This window comes from Labrus mixtus, chromosome 18 (genome assembly GCF_963584025.1).
Source record: "Labrus mixtus chromosome 18, fLabMix1.1, whole genome shotgun sequence".
In the NCBI taxonomy this organism is placed as follows: Eukaryota; Metazoa; Chordata; class Actinopteri; order Labriformes; family Labridae; genus Labrus; species Labrus mixtus.
In genome coordinates, this window is record NC_083629.1 from 19345277 (window position 1) to 19373104 (window position 27828).

Consider the following 27828-nt stretch of genomic DNA (forward strand, 5'->3'; position numbering starts at 1 on the left):
ACACACACACACACACACACACACACACACACACACACACACACACACACACACACACACACACACACACACACACACACACACACACACACACACACACACACACACACACACACACACACACACACAGTAGACCAGGCCTGCCAAATGCCATCTCCATGGCGATAACCCTTTCCCTGGATTGAGTGGCGGGTGGAATGCTCCCAGGGTTACCGTGCCAACAGCAGGAAGCGCAGTTCACATTGCTGCTCTTTATTCCCAGTCTCACTTCCTCTTGAGGAGGACACACACACACACACACACACACACACACACACACACACACACACACACACACACACACACACACACACACACACACACACACACACACACACACACACACACACACACACACACACACACACACACACACACACACACACACACACACACACACACACACACACACACACACACACACACACACACACACACACACACACACACACACACACACACACACACACACACACACACACACACACACACACACACACACACACACACACACACACACACACACACACACACACACACACACACACACACACACACACACACACACACACACACACACACACACACACACACACACACACACACACAAAGTTGCCTTGGGATCCCCCTCATTAAACTGTAGAGAATGAATCCAGGAGCTTCATGTTTGTGAGATGAAGTGAATCAGTGCTGATCCTGACCACATCAGAGGAGGACAACATGGGAGCAGATCAGGACAAGCTGACGTGGATGTCCGAGTGGAAGTAGAAGATGATCGGCAATACAAAACTTAAAAAAAACACCACAAAAAAATAAAATCTTTATGAACAAAACGTGCAGGTGTCAAACTTTTTTTTGCCACAAAGCTTATTTTCAGAAATAATCCAAAAACCCATATATAGGCTTTTTGTCGCTCGAACCGCGCAATGCTAACTTCTAGGTTTTTAATCAGCCTGCTAGGCTCATAACCTGCATGAAACACTGAGTCATTACATCTCTTCAAGACATAAAACTGAGATTTTATAGCAATAGAGCTGCCAGAATAATTACACAGAAAGGCTTCTTTAGAGGTAATTTGACACTTCACTGTCTATATCTGGGAGGGAGAGCCCAGCTACATCACTAAAACACAGCCCATAAATGACCTCTCTCAGCAGGAGCAGCAGCCTGTCAGCAAGTAATCTTTAATGACAACAATCTCCAGGCCTTCATTGGCCAGCTTGGCTTTTTATACACACGGCTGGCTGGGCAAGTTTTGCATTACCTTCCCATGGCTATCTTAGGATTTAGAGTAAGTGAGCTAATGCTACATCAGCAATGGTGATGAGCCTCAGCCTGGAGTCAGAGAGCTGTAAGAGACTTAAAACATGTCAATGGCAGAGCAGATCCGCTATTGTTTCCTATTGAAGATTACAGATAGATAGACACTATGATTGGGAAAGGGGAAACGAGTGAGCATTACGACGTGGCCACTGCACAAGACGTTTGGCAATGTACCAAAGCTTTGTGATTTTTTTTTTAAACGTCTGTGCGAGTCAGACAACACGGAGGAATGCTTAAAAGCAGATAGAACCTTAACAGTGCACACAGGTCATAATCCTTTCATAAACACCACTGAGGGCACCAAAGAAACATTACTTTTCCAAGCATCTTGAGGGATATTTTCTCCCTGAACCACATACAAACAAGACGATAGCCTTTAAATCCAGTCCCCTTAGACCCACTACCTTCCTGTATCTTTCCTTTTAACAGACTTATTAGCAGATATGAACAAAAGAACAGCCTACACGGACAATAAAACTGCTTCTGATGAAGATCCCTCCACACCGGTGTTAGTTCACAGATTGTCCTGTAGATGGAGCTATAGATCCTCTCTATATAAAAAAGTATGGTCGGCCTGCAGTCGGAGTAACCTATAGCACAGCAGTGGCTGAGAGTCGCTAGAGGGTAGCAGCTCCCTGCTGGTTGCTGTGTCTAAATTGTCTAATGTTCAAGCTTCATAGGTGATCCTGGATGCTAGTGTCTGCCCTCTTTGATCCTCTCTATTTCAGATCCCTCAGTTCATGTTATTCAAGGCCAAAAGTGCTGACATCCCAAAAACTGAACACTAATAGCGTGATGAGTTGTTGGGATAAACCAATATGTTAATAGATCAGCACAAAGAGGATACAAGTTTCACATTTCTTCTTCAAAGTAAAAACAGGCATGATTCATCAGTGACACACCAATTACGTTAACTTGACAGCAATAACTCAGGTTTACCAGAAGAAGACTTTCTTAGGAAAACCTTACAAGGGGATAACACTTCTGTTGAATCCCTTCTAAATGACATCTTCTGTATAAAAATTTAGGTCAAAAGCTTTACAAGTTTTCTGGAGAAAACCCCCCCAAACCCAGTTTGGGTGGAGCTGGCTAACGGGTGAGTTCAAAGAAAAGAGGGAGGGTGGGGTCAAACAGGGAGACCGTGGGGAAAAGGGTGGGTGGGTGGGGAGAGTGGGGGGCTGGTGACACCCAAGCTAATACCGAGTCAGGACGTTCTGGAACATTGGCAAATTCCATCACATGGAAACAAACACACACAAACACAGACACGCACACACAGCCAGCTACACTCACATCAACAGTTTTCTGAAATAACCCCCCCCCCCACAAAAAAAATAAAAAAAAAACTCATCCACTTTCTATCTGATCTCCCCTGGTGCTGCGATTCTGTGAGGGAAGTGCCATCGGCCAATCAGATTGCACAGCTGATAATCTGGCTAAGGGGAGTCCTACCAGCTCCCTACTGCTCATAAACATGTTGTGATGGTTTCTATGGTGACGCGAGGGAGGCCCAAAGAGCTACGCAACAATGCCTCCCACTGAGCTACAAAATTTGAGATGATAAAAGTCAAAAAAGTCATGTGTGCGGAAGTCTGTATAAGTGTGTGTCTGCAAGACAGCATTTGTGCACGTTTACACACTCCATCAGAGCACGGTGCAGAGCAGCAGTTGGACGCTTTCCCAGCTTGCACTGGGAGTGGTGAATCATGATGTCACTTGCTCTATGTGTGTTTGTGTGCGTGCGTGCATGTGTGTGTGTATGTGTGTGTGTGTGTGTGTGTGTGTGTGTGCGTGCGTGCATGTATGCAAATAACTCCCAAAAGTGAAAAAGATAAATAACTCCAGAATTTCTACTTGTCTTCATGTGTGGTATACTCTATAGTATTATATAATATAATACTGAATGTGTGTGCGTGTGTGTGTGTGTGTGTGTATCTGTGTTTGTATGCGCGCACAACTCGCGTGTGTGTTTCAAAGGGCTTATTGTGAAGTATTCCATTGTCCTCATCGCTAACCTTGGATGGTATTGGAAAACTCCTCTCACACATAGCAACACAGGCCCCTGTCTGGGAGCGCATTGTGTGTATGTGTGTGTGTTTCTGTGTGTTTGTGTGTGCATGTAGATATAAATGAACGCATTCATCCGCGTGTTTTGTTCCCCAGGTTGAAACAGGCTTCTTTCCCTGCCTGGCTGAAGTTCCTGCTGTGACCTTATTTCCTGTGGAAGCAGCCGAGGAATGATGTCATCTTCAGCGACCCAGAGTCAACAACTGTACTGTGCAGGACCCCCCCACCCTAACCCCCCCAATCCACACACACACACATTTCCAACTCCATCCCCCATAGCACCATGACTCTTTTCTCCTCTCTTTTCTTCATTTCTTCTTCTTCTTATGAATTTCTCTTTCCGTTTCATTCCGCGTAACAAAAAAAAAAACTTTCCACTGCTGTCCCAAACATTCATTCATTTGGCTTTTGTGTCTTCCTATTCTCTCTTTCCTATCTCTGAGCTTTTCAATGTAGCTCCTTCTATCCTTTTCTATTCTATCCTATCCTATCTCCCCTTGCCAAAAAGGAGCAGCTTTCTATTGAAAAGGTACACAATTACTTTTTTTTTTTTTTGTAGCTGAAAAAATGAGGAAAAACCGGCAAGATATGAAAAAAAAAGAGGAACACTAGTTTACAGTTATTTTAAAGTTCATATTAGTGCTGCATCTGTCATTTTACTTTCATAAAATACAACAAAAACAATACATCATCATATATGACAAACATAAACCAGAGAACGGTTCACTTATTTTGAAATTTGAAGATTGACTTAAATCAGGGACGGGCAACTTTGGTCACAGCAAGGGCCACATTCATTAAATTCTCACTGCCAGAGGGGCCAAATAGTAGGATACAAAAACGATTACAGTCAATTATGTCTCAAATTTAACTCAACATATACCAGTGATCTAATATTATTATGGACATATTTCTGGTTTTCATGATTTCATGGCAGATTTTGTCATGTTTTCTTCATGTTTCCAATTAATTGATATGTAAAAATTGACCTGAGGGCCACGTTGAGGGTTGATGGGGACTGCATGTAGCCCGCGGGCCGCCAGTTGCCCACCCCTGACTTAAATAATGAAACATTTTTCAATATAATGTTTTTTTTTTTGTTTTTTTTTTGTGGAAAAATGTATTAATCCACTAATCCCTGCAGCTGTACTTTGAGACATTAGAGCAGTTTTGATCTGGCTAATTAGGACTTGAAATGTTCTATGTTCTTTATATCTTTAAATTTGACATTAGACTTGTTACCTAATACGACCCAAATTGTATTCATTTTTCAGCAGAGGCTGTCAAAATTTTGAGGAAACCCTCCAGCACCCTCTGTCGCTAACCTGAACTGACCACATCCTTTTTAGCCTAGCAACACATCCAGAGCAGTTGGCAAAACACTTAAATCGGCAGCAGGTTAATTAAGCCATCAGACTGTCAGCTCTGGGAGGAGTGTGTGTGTGTGTGTGTGTGTCTGTAAATCATGTTGGCTGAACTGAAACAACCCCACTGGAACAAAGACACGCAGGTCAAATTTAGGTTCAGGGAAAATGTGCTCTGAAACGTCTCCTCTTATTTATCCGAAAAAAGAGAGGTGACCAGAAAGACAGAACGGCAGCTAAAAAGGTCATTGACCTTAAGTACCACATACAGACTTAGTGGACTCAACTTGCAGCATCACTCTTGAGTTTGACTGTTTTGGACTGGCCTCTGATATATATCAGCTGGTTTTCTTGTCTCCATGGAGATTAATGGGTCTGCTCTGACAGGTGCAGAAAGCTCTGTATTAGTCTGTCAGCAGCAGAATCAACAATACACACGTGCACGCTCACACACACACACACACACATGCACACACAGATGATGATGCTACTGCCCGAGGCCGGTGTCATCCCAGAGGGCTTAGCAGAGCTTCCCATCAAAGCCCTGGCAGTGCCAAGAGAAACACAGCTACAAATCTCCTAAGGTAGAGTGTGTGAGTAGTCGTGTTTGAGAGTGCAAGGGCATTTTCTCGCTTGTGTGCGGGTGGGGGGGTTTGTCTTGTTTATAGTTTGATTGGCAGTTTAATGTGAAACTGAGGCAGGAGGCGGGGTTGGCAGTGAGAAATATTAGCATAATTTCCAGGGTGCCAGAGACAGGATTGGGTGTCAGGGAGCTATTCCCAAACTGAGCTGTGACCCACAGTAGCACTGGGTCAACTTACCCTTGGGCCAACAAACAGACACACACGTTAGCTTTGGCATACATACCATCATCCAAATGAGATTCAAATGAAAACAACAGGAAGCATATGACCGTGCATGAGCACATCTGTAAACGCACACACACACCTTGACATTTGGACATGATAGAAAGACTGGTTGCACAAACAAACAAACATGGACATAGTCATATACACGCGCACACACTCACACACACTCATACACACACACACAGGTCCATTTACACTGTGGCGACAGTGAGTCTGTTAGCGAGATGCCATAGTACAGAGGGGTGGACAGATTTAGTTCTCCCTCACACCTATGTCTGCCAGGGGTGGGGGGGCTTGGCGGGTAACGATACCGTTAACACTCCGTGTGCCAACTTGTGCCCCCCCCCCCCCCCCACACACACACACATCCTACCCCACCCTACCAACCCAGCTCCTGCTGTGCTCCAATCAGCACCTCCTATTGGGTATCTCTGCCCGCCACACAGCAACAACTGTTATTCAGCACTCCCAAAATAACACAGCAGCCAATCAGGCGGCTGGACGGCAAAGTGGTGGTCAACATGGACCGACTCATTTGACTTCAGGTGAAAGAAGGACACCGCTGAGAGAAAAACAAAAATGGACACGCGCAGAAGTGAAAGGAAAAGTGGAGAGATATGCAATTATGGCATGAAGAGCGCACAAAATGTGGAGGCAGAATATCAAAAAACAGAACAAACAAAAAGTGGATAGAGGAGAAAGAGGACGGAGGAGGAATAAGTTCTGTTTGTAATGATTTGTTCGGGCTCTGGATGTTCTGCCCTGAATGTGGCAGCTACCATGGTAACCTCATAAATAGGTGCCCTACATATCAGCAGGGCATAAGGTTACACCGCTCAGGAAATAAACAGACACACAAAAACAGCAGCAGGAGGCTGGTGAGGAGACAGAAGGATGATGAGAGAGCACAGTAAGAGAGAAGAACTAACAGCACTGATTTGATACTCTGTGTGGGTGTAAATGTGTGTTTGTCTGTCATAGATAATTACCTAAACCTACAGAGTGCTGTTGAACACCCACATTGGAGACAGGCTGAAGTAGCCCTCCCATGTGTGTCTGTGTCTATAGCTGAAGATTACAGAGACACACACATACATAAACACACAAAAAGGAACACAACTCTCCTTAACCTCGCCTTCTTTCTGGAGCACAACCCTAAATTACCTCTAAATATTCCCTGGAGCTCAAAAGAAAAGCTAACAAACACAAATGCCTGAACACATACACACACACACACACACACACGCGCGCACAAACACACATCCACACGATTACAGCCCTAAACAAAAGCCAGAAAACCAGGAAAAGTCAACAAAGAGCCGCACCTAACGCACAATGAGCCGTTCTTTTCCAAAAATTCTGAGCACTAATCTTTTTATTCAATTCCAGAAAGCGCAACTGTATCATTGTGTTCATCACAGTTACAGAGCAGTGTTTATCACGGACCATCAATTACAGCGGCATCAACCCCCGTTGTGTCATAGCGATAAAATTCTCGCCTGGGTGTTTTATCTGGCACGTAATGACAGCAAAAGAGCATTTCTTTCCAACTGTGTGTTCTCAATCTCATGCTGACAATCACTCACTGTTTCTTGGTTCCTGTTTAGCTGTCAGTCAGCTATTCTCATACAGTAGTACCCATGTATTACCTCCATGGTAACAGGATAATCAAAAGATGATGTATTATTCATCAATTCATGTGGTTTATAATGGTTAAGTCAAGCTATGTGATACATATCAAATTTTTTTTTTTTGTGCAAGACTACACGCATTAATCAAAATATCAATCCATGCTCCTTTAAAATCACAAAATGAAAAAACTGCAAACCTGATCAAAATAGGTAAAACAGGTACTTTCAATTGTGTGACTTTCACTTACTCTGATCACCTCTGGAGTCTGTTGGATGAGGAGGGTTGAACCAACTTCTCTCCCGGCGGCCGGATCTTCAACGGCAGCGTCTCTTGCGCCGACCACGACATGGTTGGCGACGGGGGCTGGAGCTTCAGGTGCAGCCACGGGCGTGGGTTGAGTTGGATGCGTGGAGGAATGCAAGCTGACAGGTGCAGGTATGAATTCTGGATCAGGGCCACTCGCAGAGGCTTCTGTAAGTCTGTCTGCAGCCTCGGGTGTAGGCTCAGGTTTGGGTGCAGGCAGAGGTTTAGGGGTAACGTCAGATGTCGTTTTAAGTACAGGTTCTAACGTTACATCACACACATCTTTAGATGCTGCACTTACGTGTGTAGATGCAAGTGAAACTGAAGGTGTATTTGCCTGAAAGTGCTTTGGTGGTATGGCTGGGACTGTGTTTGTGTGCATGGAAGGTGCCGTAGGAGCAGCTAGTGTGCTTGCGCTCTCCAGAGGGGTGTCAGGCCTGTCAGTTGTGGCCAGTGTATCCTGCAAAAGCCTCATCATATCCCGTTCCTTCCCACTGTTCCTCTCGGCACTCCCTGTGCTCCCCGCCCCAGAATCCACCAGCTCCTGGGCGAAACTCTCAATACTCTCCAGGATCCTCATTAGCAGAGCCCCATCCTCCTCTTCACCCACCACAGCGTCACTGCTCTCGCCCTGGGTAGGAGCGAGGATCTGGGGAGTCCTGGAGCTAGGGCCGTTCATGGTTAGGTGACTGTCCTGCTTCTGTACTTGGAACTGGGACATTTTGGGATGAGTGAAGGCCTCACCTGAGGTCATTCCCTGACCTCCTTCTCTCTTCCTGGTTTTAGCTGGAAGAGGAGGCTCAGATTTTCTGGGGTGGCTCATACTCTGCGACAGGTTTTCCAAGTCCATCAGCAGCTTGTCAATGTCATCATTCCTGTGAGAGACACCTTTGGGTGCTGAGATTGTTAATGACTGTGAGGAGGACCAAGGGGAGCTATAGCCAGTGCTGGCAGGCAAAGTATTTAAAGTGTTATTGAGTGTTTGTGGATGGGACAGGTTCATGTGTTGACCCAAAGTTTGCCCATTTGTGTTCATCCCTCTTGTTGGATTGTGTGCCTGTTGGAAGATCTGCTCCGTTGACTTGTCAACATCTGCTTCCTCCTCCTCAATGTAAAGAGCCTCCATGGGGGACGCCGGGGGAGTCTGTGAGTACGGTGGTGTTGGGGAGGTTCGCAGAGGCGATGGAGTGTGTGTTGGAGAGATGCTGGATGGAGTGCATGTAATGGATGGAGGAGAGAGTGTATGTTGTGTAATAGACGAAGAATGTGAATGTTGGAGTCCATTGGTAAGTGGACCGGCTCTGGACGGGGAACTCAGGACTGGTTTGGTTTGGATGGAGTCTGATTTCAAAGATGACGAGGAGGGAGTAAAAGAGGCCGAATGAGGAACAGTCTTTGGACTTGGAGGTGACTGGACCACATCCTCATAGCGAGGAGGTTGCTCATTGCCGAACATCGGAGAGTATGGTCCTTGCTGGATGGAGTGGAGGGTACTGATCAGCTCTGCCAGATCACTGTGCCCACTCCCGGGCAAGCTCTGACCTCCCTGCCCAGTGCTACCCAAACTGCCAATTCCCTCTATCTCCAGAGGTAGTCTCTTCAAATAGGAGCTAAGTCGGGTCATCACAGCTCGGTAAACACTGTCAGGACTGTCTCCGCCATCCTCTGGCCCTCCACCAGCTTTGCGTTTGATGCACTGTTTTATGATGTCGGTGCATTTCTTTAGGTCTTCAGAACATTTAAGCAGGATGTCAAGGCAGGCACGAATGTCCTCACCGCCTGCTCCCCCAGTGCCTGCCTCTGCACGAGTCTTCTCCAGCAGACGAGCAATGAGATTCTCCTCACCAAAGGCATTGCGGTACAAGGAGGCCACAGTGTTCAGGCTTTGGTCCAAAGAACCAATACTGGTCATGCTGCTTGTCGACCCACCCGCCATTTTGGTGATGGCTGACAAAGTGCTCGTACTGCTTTTCAGTTTCGCCTCTTCCAGACCTGTTGTTTTCCCTGGCACAAATGGTGGCAGGTTCTCATCATTAGAAGTCACCGTGCCATTTGTCATGCCATTAGTCATTCCATTTGTAGCAATGTTTGAGCTGAAGTGACCGTAGATGATCTCCAGGTCAGTCGAGCGACGGCTGAAAGAGTCAGGACGGACCTTTCGACCTTTCCGGAAGGTGACATGGCTTGAAGAGGAGAGGCGAAGCTTGTCAAAGGAAAACTCTTTGGTTTTACCACTTGCAAGGTTAATGGCCTCTTCCGTAATGTCCTTCAGACTGCCAGAGGAGCTCAAGTTTCCTGTGGATGCTACAAGACAAGGGTTCTTTTTACCGCGCCACGTTGGGCTATCCTCCCCTACAGACAAATTGCCACTGCTTCCTGCTCTCTCTAGACCACCATTATAGCTTGTATCCATGGTAACACTAATTTTACCATGGTGGGTGATCATGTTGTGAGAGTGTATTTGTATGCTGTTTGGATCAGTGTATGGAGGGTCAGGTGCAACAAGCAGCTCGGAGCACGTGCCGCGGTGTGCGACAGTACAGTCTAGACCCTGGGACAGCGCCCCACATGGACCAGAGCAGTAGTGCACTGCATGGGAGTGAGTGCGCCGGTCTACTACCACACTGTTGTAGCAGCTCACGCTGCTCACCACTACACGATATGCTGCTGCCATGGTGATCTATTTCCTTCAGGGCATAGAAAGGTAGAAAAAAAAATCTAAATGTATAAAAAAAAACAGTCAAGCTCAAGCAAAAAAAAAATCCTTTGTGATGTTAATGTTTTGTTGAAACCCCTTCAGTCAAGTGAAAAAAAGGAAGTTGAAAAGTTGAAAAGATTTCATTCAGTATCATGGTGGCAATTATCCTATACCTCCAATAATTAAAAGTAAAAAAATAAAAAATAAAAACCAGTTAGTCTGCAAAAATGACTTCCAAGGCAGATATCCTATCGTAATGCTTTAAACTTTAAAGAGTTCTATTCTCATGCAGAGGAAAGGAAGTCCTTTTTAGTGATCTCTGGGCCTCTTAATAACAGATGTAAGGTTCCTTCTCTCTCCACAGGGTCCTTCTGTGTTTCCTCTCTAGCAGCAGTTCATTAGCCACTAATGATAGTCATGGAACTTGGCTACAGCAGAAATCCAGCTGGGGTGTCACCCGTCCTTCCAAAGAAGAAGCCCCGGGGGCCTAATCCATGGCCAACGAGGTCTTAGCATTGCCCCAGCGTAGGCTCATCGCCTGAGCAATAGCTGTCGGAAAACCCCTCTATCTCAGTCTGTTGTTTCCAGAGTCCTGATGGAGCCCAGAACGGTTTACTCACTCCAACACAGCTGCAGAGTAGCGGGGGACCGACCACAGATGGCCGACTGCCTCTTTCTGCCGTCTTCAGCGTATATGTCACTCCCCAAGTCTTTCTCGCCCCTTCCGTCTCCCACTGTTAGCCATGTGTCAGGGGTAGAGTGTGTTTCTGACAGGAGGACACCACCTGCGAGTCAGCAGAGAGGGGAGGGAGGATGGAGATGTGAGAAAGAGGGAAAAGGGGAAAAAAAAAAAAAAAACAGGAAGAGAGTAAATCATTAAAACACTTGCCAAGATGCGGATCAATCAGAATGTGAGTGCAAGTGCGCAAACGTATGAGTAAGACTTTCTCCCTTTCTTCCTTGATAGCAGCTGATACACGGGGTTTAACCACATAAACCTCAAACACACACACAAGTACATGAACAGGCAAAGTAGAAAAAAAAAGGATGTGGTTCACATCCGAGCTTCAAAGAGCTTTCCCACAGAGAAAATCACGACCAAGCAAGTAAAAGAGAGGTGGGTGTTAAACACCTGTTGCTTTTGTGTTTCCGCTCCTGTCTCCCTGCCTGTGCACAAGCATTAGTCTAAACACATATACAAGAAGTAAAAGTAAGTAACGCACTGGAAAACCCAACAAAGGCATTGAAACAAAACACACAATGAGCCTTTATATCCAATATAACTTATAGCTGTCCATTACTGTACGGAATACATATAGCTGCAACACCGCTCAAAGGCTTTTTAATTTAGACAATTTCCATCCTCTTTATCGAATGAAAGCTTTTAGTTTGCTGATGAACTTCACCAGCTCGAGGGTTTACATTAGGCAGAGCTCGATGCAGCGAGAGAACTCAAGCAATACGTAGATATCTGTAGCCCGCCGCATACCAGGAACTCCAAGAGCCTGACTGGAAGGTAAACACGTTGTGCAGTAAATCTGAAAACGACAGTGATCTGTGAAGACATTTAAAGGCTGTTTTAAAGAGATGAAGCATGTCAGCACATTCTCTATATCTCCCTCCCTTCTGTCACTCACTTTAAGATGCATACACGTATACGTTTTGTTTCTTTTTCTTCATCTGATTTCTCTCCAACACCGTCAAGGCAACACTTTGGAGCTGTGCCCTCCTACATGTATATGCCCATACTCTGTATTCATACATTCATACATAGACATCAACTATTTTTCTGAGGTAATACGGAACAACTATACTCACAACCACACACATGGTGTCACAACTCCAGCTGAAATACAAATTATACAAACACACTGCAGGCTAAAATTCTTAATTGCAGAATATTTGAATTTCAAAACTCTGTTTTATTTATGCTGTAACTTTTAAAAGAGCAAATTAAAGCAGACAGGAGGTTAACTTCTGGAAATCAAAGTTCTTTATTAAATTAGATTAATTATGCTTTTTTTTTTTTTTGCCAGTAAACCTTGCCTACACTCAAACACAAACACATTAAGATAGTTTGTTTAAGTGACGTAAATAGCTGCGGGATGCAGGACTTTTCAGACTAACCACAGGATGGAAGAACAACATTAAAAGGTTATTACAACTTTAGTTGGAGAGTGCGGACACATGATACGTTGTCTGCTCTTTGGGGATTTTATGGAGCTGGAGTTTTCAACTTGAAAGTGTGAGGGCAGAACAACTCAGGAGAGGAGGAGGACTGATTGGTGGGTTTGTGGGTGGGGGAATACGACTGGCAGAGAGGGGGTGGGGGGTATTTGACACCTGGAAAAACAACTATTAAGGAGCTGTATGGAAAAAACAGGCGGGTGCCTCATCTTACTGTCTCCCTTTCTCCCTCCTTTCTCTCTCAAACACAACAGCTGGATGCTGCGGAATCAGGCTCTGAGCAGGAAATTACACTTCCTTGCAAGCTGCACTTGAAATCTGGACAGACGGCTAGAGATAGGCTATTACAGGACAGTAATTGCACACACACATGTGCACTCGTCAGCGCTCACTCTTTTGTCCTTGCCATACACACACTTTACATCTGTGTGTATGCCTTGGTAAACGACAGCTTCACAAAGTCATACCAAGCGTGTAAACACACTCCACTAGTGTTTATCACAGACCTCCACACACATGCACACTCATGAACACCTGCACAGGCCTCACTGACACATTACAGAAATACTACTGCACACCTATAAACATTCTTTGGTGCCTTTAAAGGCCTTGCCATGATTTAGCTGCAGTCCATGGAGGTCCATATTTTTCTGAACATGTTTTATAGGCCAGTTAAATTGGAATGCAGGACGGCATCAGCTTTTAATCTTACGTCAACAGACAGAGGCTTAAAGATGAGATCAGGAATGTGTTTGGATGTGAAAAAAATAGATATACTGAGGGGGAAAAGCAGAAAACAATCAATATCATGCGCATCAATTTACCACAGAAAAGATCGAGCGGGATCTTTTCTGTGGGGAGCGGGAAGTCACACACCGAAACAACATTAAAACAACTGGTTTATTTTCAGAGGAGGAAACGCACCTGACCTTCTAATGTGCATTTTTTTAATCTTTAGTTGATCAGATGTCACACAATTTCTTTAAGATTGTCCTGCAATATATCAAATAATCGCTGTATCATCATATAATCATTATGTGGGATACAAATCTCATCTTGTATCATGAGATATCTTGTCATTACCCTATATGGACCTATGGTTTACTTCAACGGTGAACAACAAATTACAAATAAATCAGATGAATTCTTCATCCTGACCAAGTTTAGAAAGTGAAGGTTACTTCTTAACTCATCATTAGTTTAATGCACCATAATACAATTGGCATTGGAATTGGAATTCTTGTGTCTTTCAGAGGTTGTCTTGCTCTCTTTCTGTGTGATATGATTTAAAATCAAGGAAAATAACAGAGTAGAGGAAGCAGACTGGTTGATTGTGTTCCCTGAATTTTTTTTCCCTGAGTTATTTGCAACAACTTTTACACCCTTCTCTCCTTCCCCATCCTCTCGCTCTACTCCAGTCCTTCCTTCCCTCCCTCCCTTCTATCTCCTCCATCTAAAAAAGTCTTCCCTTCGACCTGACCTCCACCAGGAAGCACTCAATCACCGGAGGCCACTTCTGTCACACTCTCCGATCCAGCCACCAAAAGTATGTTTGTGTGTACTTCAGCCAGTGTGCACGGAGAGAAGGTGTGTACTTTGTGCATCTTTGCCCACACTTAATGCGTGTGTTGTTTTACAATGCGTTTGTATGTGTGTATGTGTGTGTGGTGTGGGTGTTTGTGTGTCAACACGTGCAAAGCAAGGGGCCGGGGGGGGGGCCTCCAAGGGGAAGTGGGTTTTTTGTGAAGGTGAAGGGCCCAAATAGGAACCCCAAACATGCCTCCAGGGAGAGAGGACAGGCCTATACTAGCCCTGTAAATCCAAACACACACATCTAAATCAGGACTTTGTGGTGCAGTCTGGCTCGCATGTTCGTCATCCCCTCAGTGGCCTCAACATGACGATCAATCACATCAATTTGTAGCTAAAAGAAACCACTTATTACTCGTCAATTCAGGAATATCGGCTGTATTTATGGTCAGAAAATATTAAAAGACAAACACAGAACTTAAGATCAAAGCAGTAAGATTACATTCTTACTACATCAGTGCAAACTAAACCGATAATAAATCCATCACACACATCTTGATACACAACTTCAGAGTTGCTACTCTGATCACAGAGAGAACAGAGAGCTGTGCTATGCCGTGCACATACTAATTAGAAGGTGTACGCTGCAAAGAGGGCTGAAAAAATCCACAAAAGAGGGATTACTTTTCTCGAAGAAATGTTTTAAAAAACATACAATCAATAACAAAAGTGTGCACAGCAAGAAGCAGATTTTGTTAGACTAATCTAAAGCATTTGGTTTTTAGTCAAAAAAAGACACATTTTAATTATTTCCGTCATGTAAATCCCTCCATCTATCTTTCCCCCCTCTCCCACGCTGTGATCTTTACAAATGTCCAACGAACTAACTGCAGTTCTGACCCACTTCTCTGCCTCCGACTGTAACCCGCACATTAATTATTTACTCTGACTTCTAACACACTCAACACTCAACAACACACTAAACAAAAGACACACAAATGAGAGTCTTATTCCCATGGAAATCAGTCCAATTTATCTTCTCAGAGTTCGTTCCTCAGCTGTGCATCAATCATCGTCTTCCTGTGCTTTTCTGGCAGACACACAGAGGTGCAGACAGACAGATTAAAAGATACTCTGGAGGACAGCTCTGATGTCGTCAGACTTTGGACACACTTTCGTACTTTTTATTTCCTACGTCAGCTGCTGCTGCGGGGGAAAAGTCAGGCACAGAAATAAAGATAGAAAGATGGCCTCGCTTGCAATCAGATCATCTATAATGGAAAGACGAGAAGCAATTGTCTCCCAGGTGAAAAAGCTGCAACCTATAGCTACTCAGTCATTTCGTATGTGATGTTAAAACCCTCGATATATGTTAGTCCGACTAAAACTGGACTTTTAAAATACATGTAAACCTATGTGGTGTTTCCAGATGCTCAAGGCCATCCGTCTGTCTTGAGGAACAGAGCTGGAGTTTTTACGTCCTGGATTACAAAAGCACCAAACCGGCCAGGTCCCACACAGAGACGAGCAGGGAGCTGCTCTGCAAACCAGACGTCTGTATACGAGCCAGAGCACAGGCAGGAGAAGAATCAGACGGGATATCTGACACATTAAAGGATTAAAGCACAGCTAAGCTACTCTCTTGAAGCCATGGATGAGGAATTTCCCTTAAAAAAAAAAAAAAGGAGAGGTCACAGGTTTAATTAAGAAAAGGTTCACCCATGTGTCTCTGCTTTGCTTACTGATTAAACCGTTAAAGAGTACATTCTGTTTAAAATATTATAAAAACATTTAATATGCTTTACGTAGTCCACAGTGAAAATACGCAAACTAAAAAGTCAGACAGAAAAAGTGAAAACGCAGGACGAAAACAGTGACAATAAAGGAGACGTCATGACTGGCTCATCTGTTATGACTTTCAGGCAAAAGGTTATTTCGTCACACAATCATGGTACCAAAATCACGCTCACACAAATCTGCCACATATTCAAGTTCAGGCTCACAGAAGTAATTAAAAAAGCATGCAAGAGATCAGTGACAGATTAAAGACTGAGAAGAGCACATTCTGTAATACCAATATGAAAAGGAATGTATCTGTACGCATGTAGGTCTGACTTAGCTCCTGTGTCCACCTAGTGGTTTTTTTCTGGGCACAAGCGTCTTTTTCCAAGTGTTTTCAATGAGGAGTAATCCTGTTGCCAAATCTTGACAAAGTAGATTTTCTGCTCAGTTGTAGAGTGTGAGACACAAGCTGTGGTTTCGGGCTGGGTAGGCGTACGTCTCCTGAAAATAAATGTCAGTTTATGTAATGTCCCCAAAAGACGCCTAAATAAACATTGGTGCGAGTGTGTATGTGTCACTGCGTGTGCGAGTGTATGTGTGGGACTTAGGGGGGGGGGGGGTTCTCTCATTTTGTCTGCCAAACTTATTGTCTAGATTAGACCCAGACTGCCGAGATCACAAATCACAGTGCTCTGGAGAGACACACATACACAGGCGACAACACACACACACACACACACACACACACACAGCTGTTGGTGATGAAACCACGTCTGCAGGCTCTATAGAGCACGCCCTGCAGTGATAAAAGTTCTTGTCTTTATAGGTCAGAATAGCAGTCAGCATGCAGGCGGGTTCAGGCCTATAGGGACAGATTCATAAAAGTCTCTGAGGAAGCATTTCTAATGTAAACAGAGTAAGGAAACAGGGGACAAAGAGAGTATTAGTTGTATATTTGCATAGTTGGTATTCATCATAATGTTATGACTGAAGATAATAAATCTGTTTTCTTTTACCGGGCAACCAAGACAATTGGTTTGTACCTTCACAGGTAAATGCAGCAGGAGAGAGTTGGCTTTAAAGGCATGTCTGCGACTTCTATAGCCTGAATGAACACTGAACAAACAGGGCATGACACATGTTTGAAAATGTGATGATGCTAGTTTGTAAAATGTCAGGATGTGTTTCTTTCCTTTGTCATATACCACAGTTTACTGAATATCTTGTAGTTGACTGTACTTCCAATAAAAACAAGCTATCTGCCATATTTCCTTCGGTTTTTAGGAAACGTTAAAGAGGATTTTTTTCACGCTTTTCAGACAATTAAAAAATTATTTATCATTGAAAAAAAATTGTAATATAGGTCGACATTTAAAAAAAACAATAATTGTGCTGCCCAACATTGATTCAAGAAACACAAAGTGGCTGAAGTAGTGCTATTAGCTGACTAGCTTCTTCATGCTTTATAGTGATTCAATTAATGTTTACTTCTATTCAAGTCAATTCATAATAATACATTATGAGCTTACACTGCTTACTAATACAAGTGCACATCCTTACTATTAACCTTCTCCTTTTGTATGAAATATCAAAGTTTCTGCTTTCTGTAGCTTTGTAACAATTCTCTACATGAGCTAAGCTAGGCTAGCATAACATTTAGCATGCCTTCAAACTGCACAGAGGGCATTCACTCTTCAGTTTGTCTCATTCTGGGTTAGTGGGTTATGTAGCAAATAATCACAAAACTAAAGTATGTATTCTTAACTATCTATTGACTTTCTTCTATATTTTAAAAACTGTTTAAAATGTCATTAGGTGTTTGAGGTGTTAAGTCTCCAAAAACAAGACTCCCCCCTCTCACTTGGTTCATTATTTCTGCTTTGCTCCTCTTGTTTTTTCTTCCCTTTCTCATCGTATTCACTCCTCCCTTCCTCCTTAACTTAATTCTTTCCTCCTCTTCTCTGTAGCTGGCCGCACACTCCTACATTAGAGGCTGAGAAGTGCTCCTTCCCAGTGTTACAACACCCAGCGCTACACCAGCTGTTCCCCCAGCGCTCTTCACATCTCTCGGGAAGAGGGGGCTGTGTGAATTGCTCGGCACCTCATTAGGAACAAGCCAGTAACCCTGAGGACTACAGGACACATGGACACACACGCACAAACACACGTTGTATGTATATATATATATATATATATCCCCTTAGGGAAGTTGTCGAGGGCAGAGAAGAGGATGTTTTTTTGTGCTTCTTAGCGGATGAGGGAAATCAGTGAGTCACGTCTTTTCTTATCCTTAAATGTTTCCTGGTTAAAAACTGCTTGGCCTTATAAGGCCTTATAACAGACAGCCTTGATAACACTCACACGCACACACACACACACACACACGCTGCTATTCGACTGCAGAGGGCATAAAAAAAAGATGCTGCAAATACGCAACTCTGTGGGCCACATGAGACGATGATGAAAGTTGGCGTCGTTTTGAAACATCAAAACCTGCAGTACGCACACATATGTATGTGTGCACACACACACACAAATTAAGATATACACACTTCATACACATGCAAACAGACACACATCTGTGCACCCTGCCTTGCCAGAAGCTTGCTATGACCCTGCCCCTGCATTGCTGCTAATTTAAAAAGCACATTTTGGGTGATGTCATGCTTTTGGCTGCGTTCTGCTAATACACATGGAGACACACAGATCAGACATCAGACACACACATTGCCCACACATACACATATAGGCCTACACAACTGGCACAGAAAACAAAAAGGACACACAAATAAATCTAATATAACGTGCAAAGACAGCTGACCTGGATTCAGCCAACAGTCGACAGTTTATTTCTGCTACCACCTACAATCAAGCCCCAAAGGCAACCAAGCTTACTGTATGCCAACCAGAAACCAGAACTGAACACACACACACACATAAACACACTCTCTCTCTCACACACACACACACATACACACACACACAAACACACTCTCTCTCACACACACACACACACATAAGGAATCTGTCTCCAGCATCAGGGAAAGGTTCTGTGTTTGGATTCAAAATCAATAAGCCAAAACACGAATCAGTGCATAAATAAGTGATAAACTAGGAACTTCATTGAAATTCATGAGTGAATTTTAGCAGCTCAGTGACAAATCAACTGGCTCTCTAAGCTCAATATTTCCTCACCGATAAAAAAAAAAAAAACCCTCTAGGTTTAATTCATTTTAAAATCTGTGGCCACACAACATGTCAGAGACCGTAGTGCTCCCAAAGCCCAATTAATTCAATTGGCCTGCCTAAACTTTGCTCAAATACGTTCTCCGAATAAATCAAACAAGCCTAGTGAAAAAAGGATTACTGTTAAGTTACAGCAAATCTCATTAAGGATATGACACGATATCGACCCAGATACCAGAGAGCTTTTACACTCACAGTCATCATTCAAAGACTAACATCCACCAAAATGAATTGTAATACACTCACTCTCTCTCTCACTCACTCACTCACTCACTCACTCACTCACTCAGAGACAAGGTGGTCGTATGCAACATCAGCAGCAAAATGAAAAGATGAGCATCAGCAGCTCTGCCACCAGTTCAGTCTGAATGAGGGGAGGTGATATGTGTTTAGTTGGCAGTCGTGACATGACAGCGATGACAGCATGTTTGTACACAAAAACACTCCCACACACCCAGATTCACTCACACACAGACACACACACACACACAGACAGATGACCAGAGTGACACACATGACAGAGGAGAAAAAGAAAGTGGAGGCATCATTATAACATACTGCTGCTTCATCATTCTTAATCATTTCCATTCACTCTCTGTCGTTGATGCATTTGACTGATGCTTCCACTGAACCATTTCCTCGTCTGCACCGGGACATAAAGGTCATTTTTGATATGCTGATGTTTTCTTCTTGTGACATTATAACATCTACAGTATGTGATCAAATCTGGAGGCCTTTGAATAAACTGCCCTTTATCAATGATTAGTTCGTACTGCATTTTCTTTAATGGAATGATGCAAATATCAAAAATATATTAATACATATTCATATTGCTAAAGTAACATCTAGGAGTAAATTAAAATAAGTACCTGCTATGCATCACTGAATGAGCGATTAGAGTGGGTTTCAGACTATGGCCTCCAGAGGAAAGTTAATGCATTTGCATTACACTAGCTGTGAGTGGAGATATTCATGGTAATATTGCAAGAGTCAATTGTCACCACACTTCTGAGTGAAGTCGAGCTGTGCATCTTCACTGGTCTCACGATTCAATTCAATTAAAGATCAGCCTGTCACAGATTCAGTTCGATATCACAAAGCGTCACGATGCATCCTCATCTTTCTATATTACTGCACATGGCTACTTTTTCATCAATGAAGTCAAGCAGTCGGATAAATATGACCTCCCTTTTTTTTTACATTATCTTGGAAGTGCTCTAGAAATCAATCAATGTCTTTACATTGTAGCCAACATAAATAAATTATAAAAAGGTCTAGCTGTTGCTGCATCCATGCAGAATCGTCCACATCCGCATCCTGATGCATCGTAGAAATTATGAATTTATCAAATACCAAAGTGTGTCTTTTTTTTTTTACTCTGTGCATGTCTTGCAATTAAATTGGTTTACTAAAACAAAAAGACTACAGAGGATGAAACATCTTAAACAAATTACCTGTTGGGGTGCCACCAAAGCTAACGACAGAGATCTTCCAGAGTGTTGCTTTCCATCTCTATGAATTGATCAGAAATGGTAAGGTACTGTATCTTTCTCTGCTGTTTCACTCTGACGCCCAGAGAGCTCACCAATGAAACACCTTTCAGCCTCCCTGTAAATGTATTCTGGACGCCCATAAGTAGCACCTTAAAGACGTCTCCTCACTGACGCTCAATGTATACAGTGTCACAGGAAGACATGTGTGAAATGTTCGCTTTCCTGAAGACGTCCTAACGTATTAACTTTCAGACATGTTTGCGCACACTGGGCTGTTACGCGTCTGCAGCAAGAAATACTGCTGAAATGTTTATAATGAACCAAAGTGCAAAGATTTCCAGTTTTTAACAGAAATCCATATAAGAGCATGTTTAGACTGGAGCAAAGCTAGACTAACCACTCTGAGAGCTGTCGGTGTGTGTGTGTGTGTGTGTGTCTTTTTGTGCGAGTGTGTGTGTGTAAGTGCGAGTGTGTGTGTGTGTGTGTGTAAGTGCGAGTGTGTGTGTGTGTGTGTAAGTGCGAGTGTGTGTGTGTAAGTGCGAGTTGACTGCTGTCCCTGTCCATCAGAGGGTCATATGAGGAGCAGATTAGGGTTTCTAACCGCAAACCCCTGTCGCCATGGCCCATCGTCATGGAGAAGGTGAGGAGAGTCATCGTGTCCCAAACCTCCACTGACTCACCCCTCCTCATCTCGCCGCCATGCCCACGAGTACACAGTACACACCACACACACACACAAATCTACAAGCAAAAAAAAAAAAACACATCTAAATCAGGACTTTGTGGTGCAGCTTGGCTCGCATGTTCGTCATCCCCTCAGCGGCCTCAACATCACGACCGATCACATCAATTTGTAGCCAAAAGAAACCACTTATTACTCGTCAAATCAGGGAGATGTACTGTAGCAATGCTCCGAAAATGCTAAAAGACAAACACAGAACTTAAGATCAAAGCAGTACGATGCAAACTAAACACATCTCTGCACAACATCACATTTCAGCAGTACAGTGCAAATGATTATTTGCCATTTTTACTCCTTTAAAGTGTGCTGACCTAACCTCTGAAAGCCCCTCTTAGCGAGTCACCTCCATATTTTATGAGGTTTCCAAATGCTACACCAATGTATATGAAGATATCCAGTTTTTAAAATGCAAAGAGGAGCCACCAGTCCTCCCATTGGACGAGTTAGAACGAGATAAAGTTCGACATTTGACGATGTAGAGCTGAAAATAAATCACAGTACAGCTCAGAGGCTGTTTCGTCATAACCACCGATTTTATTATTGACCACAGGACAAGACCAGCCGTGGCTGTAATCAGGATTTTCATGAGGTATGTTGATATGGCAAATATAGTATTTATTGCCCCCGGTGATCTAATATATCACTACTCTTATTGGATTTCATATTCTTTTGGACCCTGACTCAGTGTCTGGTACTTGGATTATTCATTAACTGGCTTGTGAGGCATTTTTTGGGCTTTAAATCTTCTCAGAAAAACCGTACAGACAGTAATCATAGTACTGAAATCAATGCATCATGGTACAAAGTAGTGCTGCCAGACTTCCAAGAAGTAAAATAATTCAGTCTCTCCCAACGTTTTTCAAAAAGCAGCTATAGCAGTCTCTGGGGAGCAGCTGTCACTTTAATCCTGTTTAAGGGGTATTTACAACCCAACATACAAACAACCCCATAAAACCGGACTCCCCTCACCTCTTCCTCAACCCCCCTCCCCCCTTTCTATTAAAACTTGTGGCTGCTCATAACCCCCAATTGCAGGAAAATTAAAGGGGAACAAATAGTAAAGAGCATTTAAGTGCTGGTAAACATGTTGTGAGATTCATTACAACTAAGGATCAAAGCTACTCTTAAAACGAGTACCTAAATGAGTCATTTATGAGTCTAGTTAACCCTACAAAGAAATGTATTTGCACAAGGACTCTTAAAAACAGACAAATCTCCCTCTTAAACATACACACTTCACATCCTCTGTTACTGGGTTATGTTCTTCCCCAGTGTTTGGATTCTATTCTTAGATTTGTGTTTGTGACCCCCCCACTGCTCACGGTCATATGTCCGACTGCCCTTCTTCACCTCACATGTGCACATGTTTGTCGCTGGCTCTGAGTGCGTCACACACAACCTGATCCTCAGAGACAGCGACACGTTTGCACCATCTGGTACACATGATCAGTCAAGAATGTTTCTTTCACCTTCCTTCACTCTGCATGCGCACTAAAATGTAGTCTATTGTTTTCTTCCCCCGGCCTCCCGTCATCTGTTAATCAATAGCTCTTTAGTTTTATCCACTCTGTGAATCACACTCCCCTCAGGATCCTGAAAGATAAATACTGACAGTATCTCTCCGTTTCTCCGACTCCTTTTGTGCGCTCGTGCTTTGCTGATGATTTCCTTGACACTTTATTTCATCCGTTTTGAGATTTCAATGCACACTAGCAAGGTTTTCATTCACTGACACACAAAAAAAAAAACCTCAGTGTGTACGCCAAGCGCACACAGGCTGGGATGTGGGTTTACGCGAGCCGAGCATGTGGCTGCGGTGCCGCTTTAAGCCGAGGGTTTAGGTCTAGACTGCCCTAATATGAAGCAGACCTCTTGCAAAGCATGAATACACATGTACGGATCCAAACAAACATAACAGAACATTTACAACAAAAGCTTGGAATGAGCTAAAATGAGCTTTTTTTCTAATATGGTTTGTTGTAGAATATCATCTTGACAGCAGCTAATGGTACCAGCTGTTGTGTCCAGCTTAAGTGGTGTATAATGATGTTTTTATGAGTTTATTTAACCCTGACTAACAACAACTAATGCTCATGCGGATATTGTTTGCTGATATTTATTAACGGAAGCTGACTGCCAAGAAAAACTGCTGTGAATCAACTAAACTACTGTTCACAATTGCTGTCATGAACGTATCGGACATTACATCTTCTGCTGATCAATTGTTATTCGGGATGATTTTTTTTTTCCACATTTCAAAATTGAACGTCAAAATGCCTCAAAATACAAAATAACAAACTGAGCCACAGCGGCCCCAATGCCGCCGCCCCATCTCTCCATTAAAGCGTGTCCAAATGTCCTGTTTGTGCATGTGTGCATTTAGGGACCTATGAGTGTGAGTGGCATGTCTCCCAATGGCCGAGTGTAAACTCAAAAAGCTCCTTGGAAATTGATACATTATATAAAGTTAAAGTCATAGATTGCCTGTGAAGATATATAGATAGATATATAGATATATAGATAGATAGATAGATAGATGGATATATAGATAGATAGATAGATAGATAGATAGATAGATAGATAGATAGATAGATAGATAGATGGATAGATATATAGATAGGCAGGCAGACAGACAGATAGACAGACAGACAGACAGACAGACAGACAGATACCCGAGGGAAATTCAAAGCATCTAGCAGGTTACAAAGCCGTACATGACATGAAACATTTGTTACAAATTAAACCACAAAACCGACCCCCCCCCCCCCCCCCCCCCATACATATATATTAACCCAATTTTTTTTTTTTTTTTTTAAAGAATACCCCTAGATGAATCAAACTTCAACTGTGCAATTAAAAATAGACTTATAGAAAGAAATGTATACAACCTGTGCAGGGATAACAAATATATGTGCAATTTAAACAAGAACCTGTAAACAGTTGAGGAAAAAATCAGTAATTAGACCTGAATATAAAAAATAAAAAAAGAATACAAAAAAAAGTGTTGACCTTGTGAAGGCAGAGATGAAAGATGATGAGAAAAAAAAGAGAAGCTAGGCACTGTTTGTGCACCTGTTGCATCGTGGTTAAAACGACATAGCAACAAGTGGTTGAGAGAGAGAGAGAGAGAGAGAGAGAGAGAGAGAGAGATAAAAGGGTTAGAAAAGAGTAAGCATGAGAGCAAAAACTAGAGGGAAAGAAGAATAAAATACAAATATTTTGTGAGTGCCACCATAAAAAGAACTGAAAATAATTGAATCCAGCAAAATGAAAAGTGCTTGTTCGATCAGGCAAGTTAACAAAAAATCTAAGCTTGGTTAAACAAATATTCAAGGTAAGAACAAGAAAGGAAGAAGAAAATGGTTTTCCTGGGCTTACCCATATCGCTGCGAGCTAAAAAAAAAACAGTGTAACAATTGTGTGTGTGTGTGTGTGCATGTGTGTGTGTTTGTGTGATTGTGAGTTTCTGGTACGTGTGCACATCTGTTTGCAATAAAGCTGCACAATGGCAAAGATTTACTACATGAGCGGACGAGAGCATGGCCTATTAGACTCCAATAATGTCAGAGCAGGACTTAACAGAGACCTGTAGAGGGGAGGTACCTGTCTGTGTTGTCATCACACACACACACACACACATAAAGACACACACATAAAGACACACACACCGATCCACAAATACACACACAACATTTCTTGACATGCCGTCTAGCATTGTAAGCCAGAGCTGACAAAGTAGAATGAATGTGGTGATCTCATGTGAGACTTCATCTATAAGGAAAGTTTCTGCTATCCTTGGGCTACATTTCAAAAACATGCACACACACACACACACACACACACACACACACACACACACGCACGCACACACACTTCCTGGTTTGTTTCTGTCACCTGGAGGCTGAGGAAAACAACAAGACCTCTGGTTACAGGCCAGCACGTCGAAGACAATGGCCGCAGTACGCATGACTCACCGTGCTGCAAACACGCACAAGTTCACACACTCGCACAAAACGCATTGGAGACGCACTCGCACACGGACACACTCGTTCACACGACCTCCCTTGGGTTAGGCTCAGAGAAGAACATTCCCTCATTATAGCAGCCTAGCTGAAGTTCAAAGGCAGAGAGGGAGCGCTCTGCTGTTACTGAGGCTCAAACTGGCTGCGAGCCTGGACCGTCACACTAACACTGTCACGATTTATCATACTGACACACTGACCAAGAGCCTGGCAAGTCAAACACATACACACTAGCTTTAATTGGCCAATTGTGATGTCAATTATAGACGTTGTTACTGGGTCATCTTACAGTGTAAAGAGGTTAATCAATGTTGCACAAATAATGTTAAACACCAGCCCGTTGATGTTTTGTTTTTTTCAATCGTAAAAAAGGTCAAACCAAAAGGACATGAGCTAAAACCATGAACTGAACAAATAGTTGAGACTTAAGAGGTCAAAAGGAGTGAGTCGCAGACTTCAAAGGCTCATCAGCTTTGCTTTTTAAGTCTCAAGCAGTAAGCCCTGCTCAAAAGGATGCTGTGTGAGTGATGTACTTGTGATAACAGAGCTAAAATGACTTCCACTGGAGAAGGTGTCGGCGCCGGAGCGCTACATGGGAGAGAAAGGATTCTTAATTGTATTCAGGATTTGAAAAGGAGCCCTGTGGTGGGCAAGAAAATTAGCATTTGAGCATGATGGTAATTTGTGGCTTTTGGGAACAGCTGACATAACAAAATATTCTGAGCTCAGAGGCGCATTAACAATGTGAAATTTTGATCGCCATTATAAGTGATTTTGTTTTTCACTTTGTTACATATAAGGTGTTCTTTAAGACACATTGCGACCACAGACTGTATAAAACATGGACGTAGTCTCAGTGACGTCATCCACAGGCAAAGAGCTGGAATTGATGCGGGCCTTAAGCCTCCCAACAAACAGTCGCAACTTGCCCATTGGTCAGATCAGCCGCAGATTATAATATGAAAAACCCCTTAGCCTCAAACACTCTTACAGTGTGTGCCGATAAAAAAAAAAAAAAGCTATCCAAACAAATTTCGTTTTTTGTACCAAGCTGTGAACACACTCAAATGGGTGTGTATTGTTCTTCTGAGGCTTTTGAAGTCAGTCTCAAGTGGACACTGGAGGAACTGCAGTTTTTGCACTTCCACATTGGCTTCAGTTTTCAACACCAGAGGTTGCCACTTGTTTCTGACTGAGCTCTTTACACAAATTCCACCTTTTTTTAAATCAAAGTCTGTGAAGAGATCATGTGAGTCACTACTGCATTTTTTAAAAATCATTCAAGGAAGAGAAACTGCAAAATCCGGTGAATTGAATACAGTGAATTGTTAAGTGATCCGTCAAAATGACCTCATATTTCTGCTATTCACACTAACACATACCATAATTTTGACTTTGATGCATTCTTAATCTAGTCAAAGAGCAATAGAGGATCCGCAGGATGAACCTGAAAAGACGGTGGACTGGATATCATCATCACTACTCCAAGACAATATGAAGAAAGAGATGTGTTGCTGTGTTTGGCAGTATATGGCGGGTCAGAGGAAGGCCAACAGCACTGAAGCTGCCTTATCTAGAGCAGCACACACACACACACACACACACACACACACACACACACACACACACACACACACACACACACACACACACACACACACACACACACACACACACACACACACACACACACACACACACACACACACACACACACACACACACACACACACACACACACACACACACACACACACACACACACACACACACACACACACACACACACACACACACACACACACACACACACACACACACACACACACACACACACACACACACACACACACACACACACACACACACACACACACACACACACACACACACACACACACACACAAACACACACCATAAGATGAAGCGCACAACCCTCCAACAAAATCCAAGCTGACTTTTCCTCGGCCTTAAATCCCTCACGCATTTGCTATGACGGCATTCCGAGTACTGCTGTGATGTGTCATTGGCTCGTATCTCTGTATGTATGTGTGTGTGTGTGTGTGTGTGTGTGTGTGTGTGTGCGTATTCCCATAAAAGTTGAGAAGGCAGTTAATTCTATATGTCAAGTAGGTGTGTGGGTGTCTTTTTTCTTACCATTACCTTCCAGTAAATACTATAAACGTAAAGTGAGTGTGTGTGTTTCCATATAACATGAGCAGGCACTGAGCGGCCTGATTCCAAATTTTTCCAGTCGTCGTTACTGAGCTGCTGGCAGACATGGACGGCAGACACACAGTCATCGTGTTGGGATCCTGCCAAGTCTTCCTTGTCCATGTCTCACATCTGTTTGCTGTTACACACACACACACACGGACCCAAACTCACACACAGTATGAAGTTTTGAGACACATTCAGTAGGCAGATAGACGCACATGAACACCTACACTACGCTCAGTTTGGTCTCAACTCCCACAGCACCCACACAGGTTCATCTGGTTTTTGCAGAGAAAAGAGTGGGCAGAGATTCA

General features: G+C 43.2%; 1 protein-coding gene across 1 annotated transcript in view; it reads right to left on the reverse strand.

Moving 5' to 3' along the window:
* The window catches only part of ppp2r3a (protein phosphatase 2, regulatory subunit B'', alpha), a 64186-nt gene that overhangs the window by 15057 nt on the left and 21301 nt on the right, over positions 1-27828 (reverse strand). The window contains exon 2 of the mRNA XM_061063339.1: positions 7542-11080. Coding sequence (XP_060919322.1) covers positions 7542-10271 — 2730 coding nt within the window. The 5' untranslated portion in view covers positions 10272-11080. The remainder of the gene's footprint in view (positions 1-7541; positions 11081-27828) is intronic.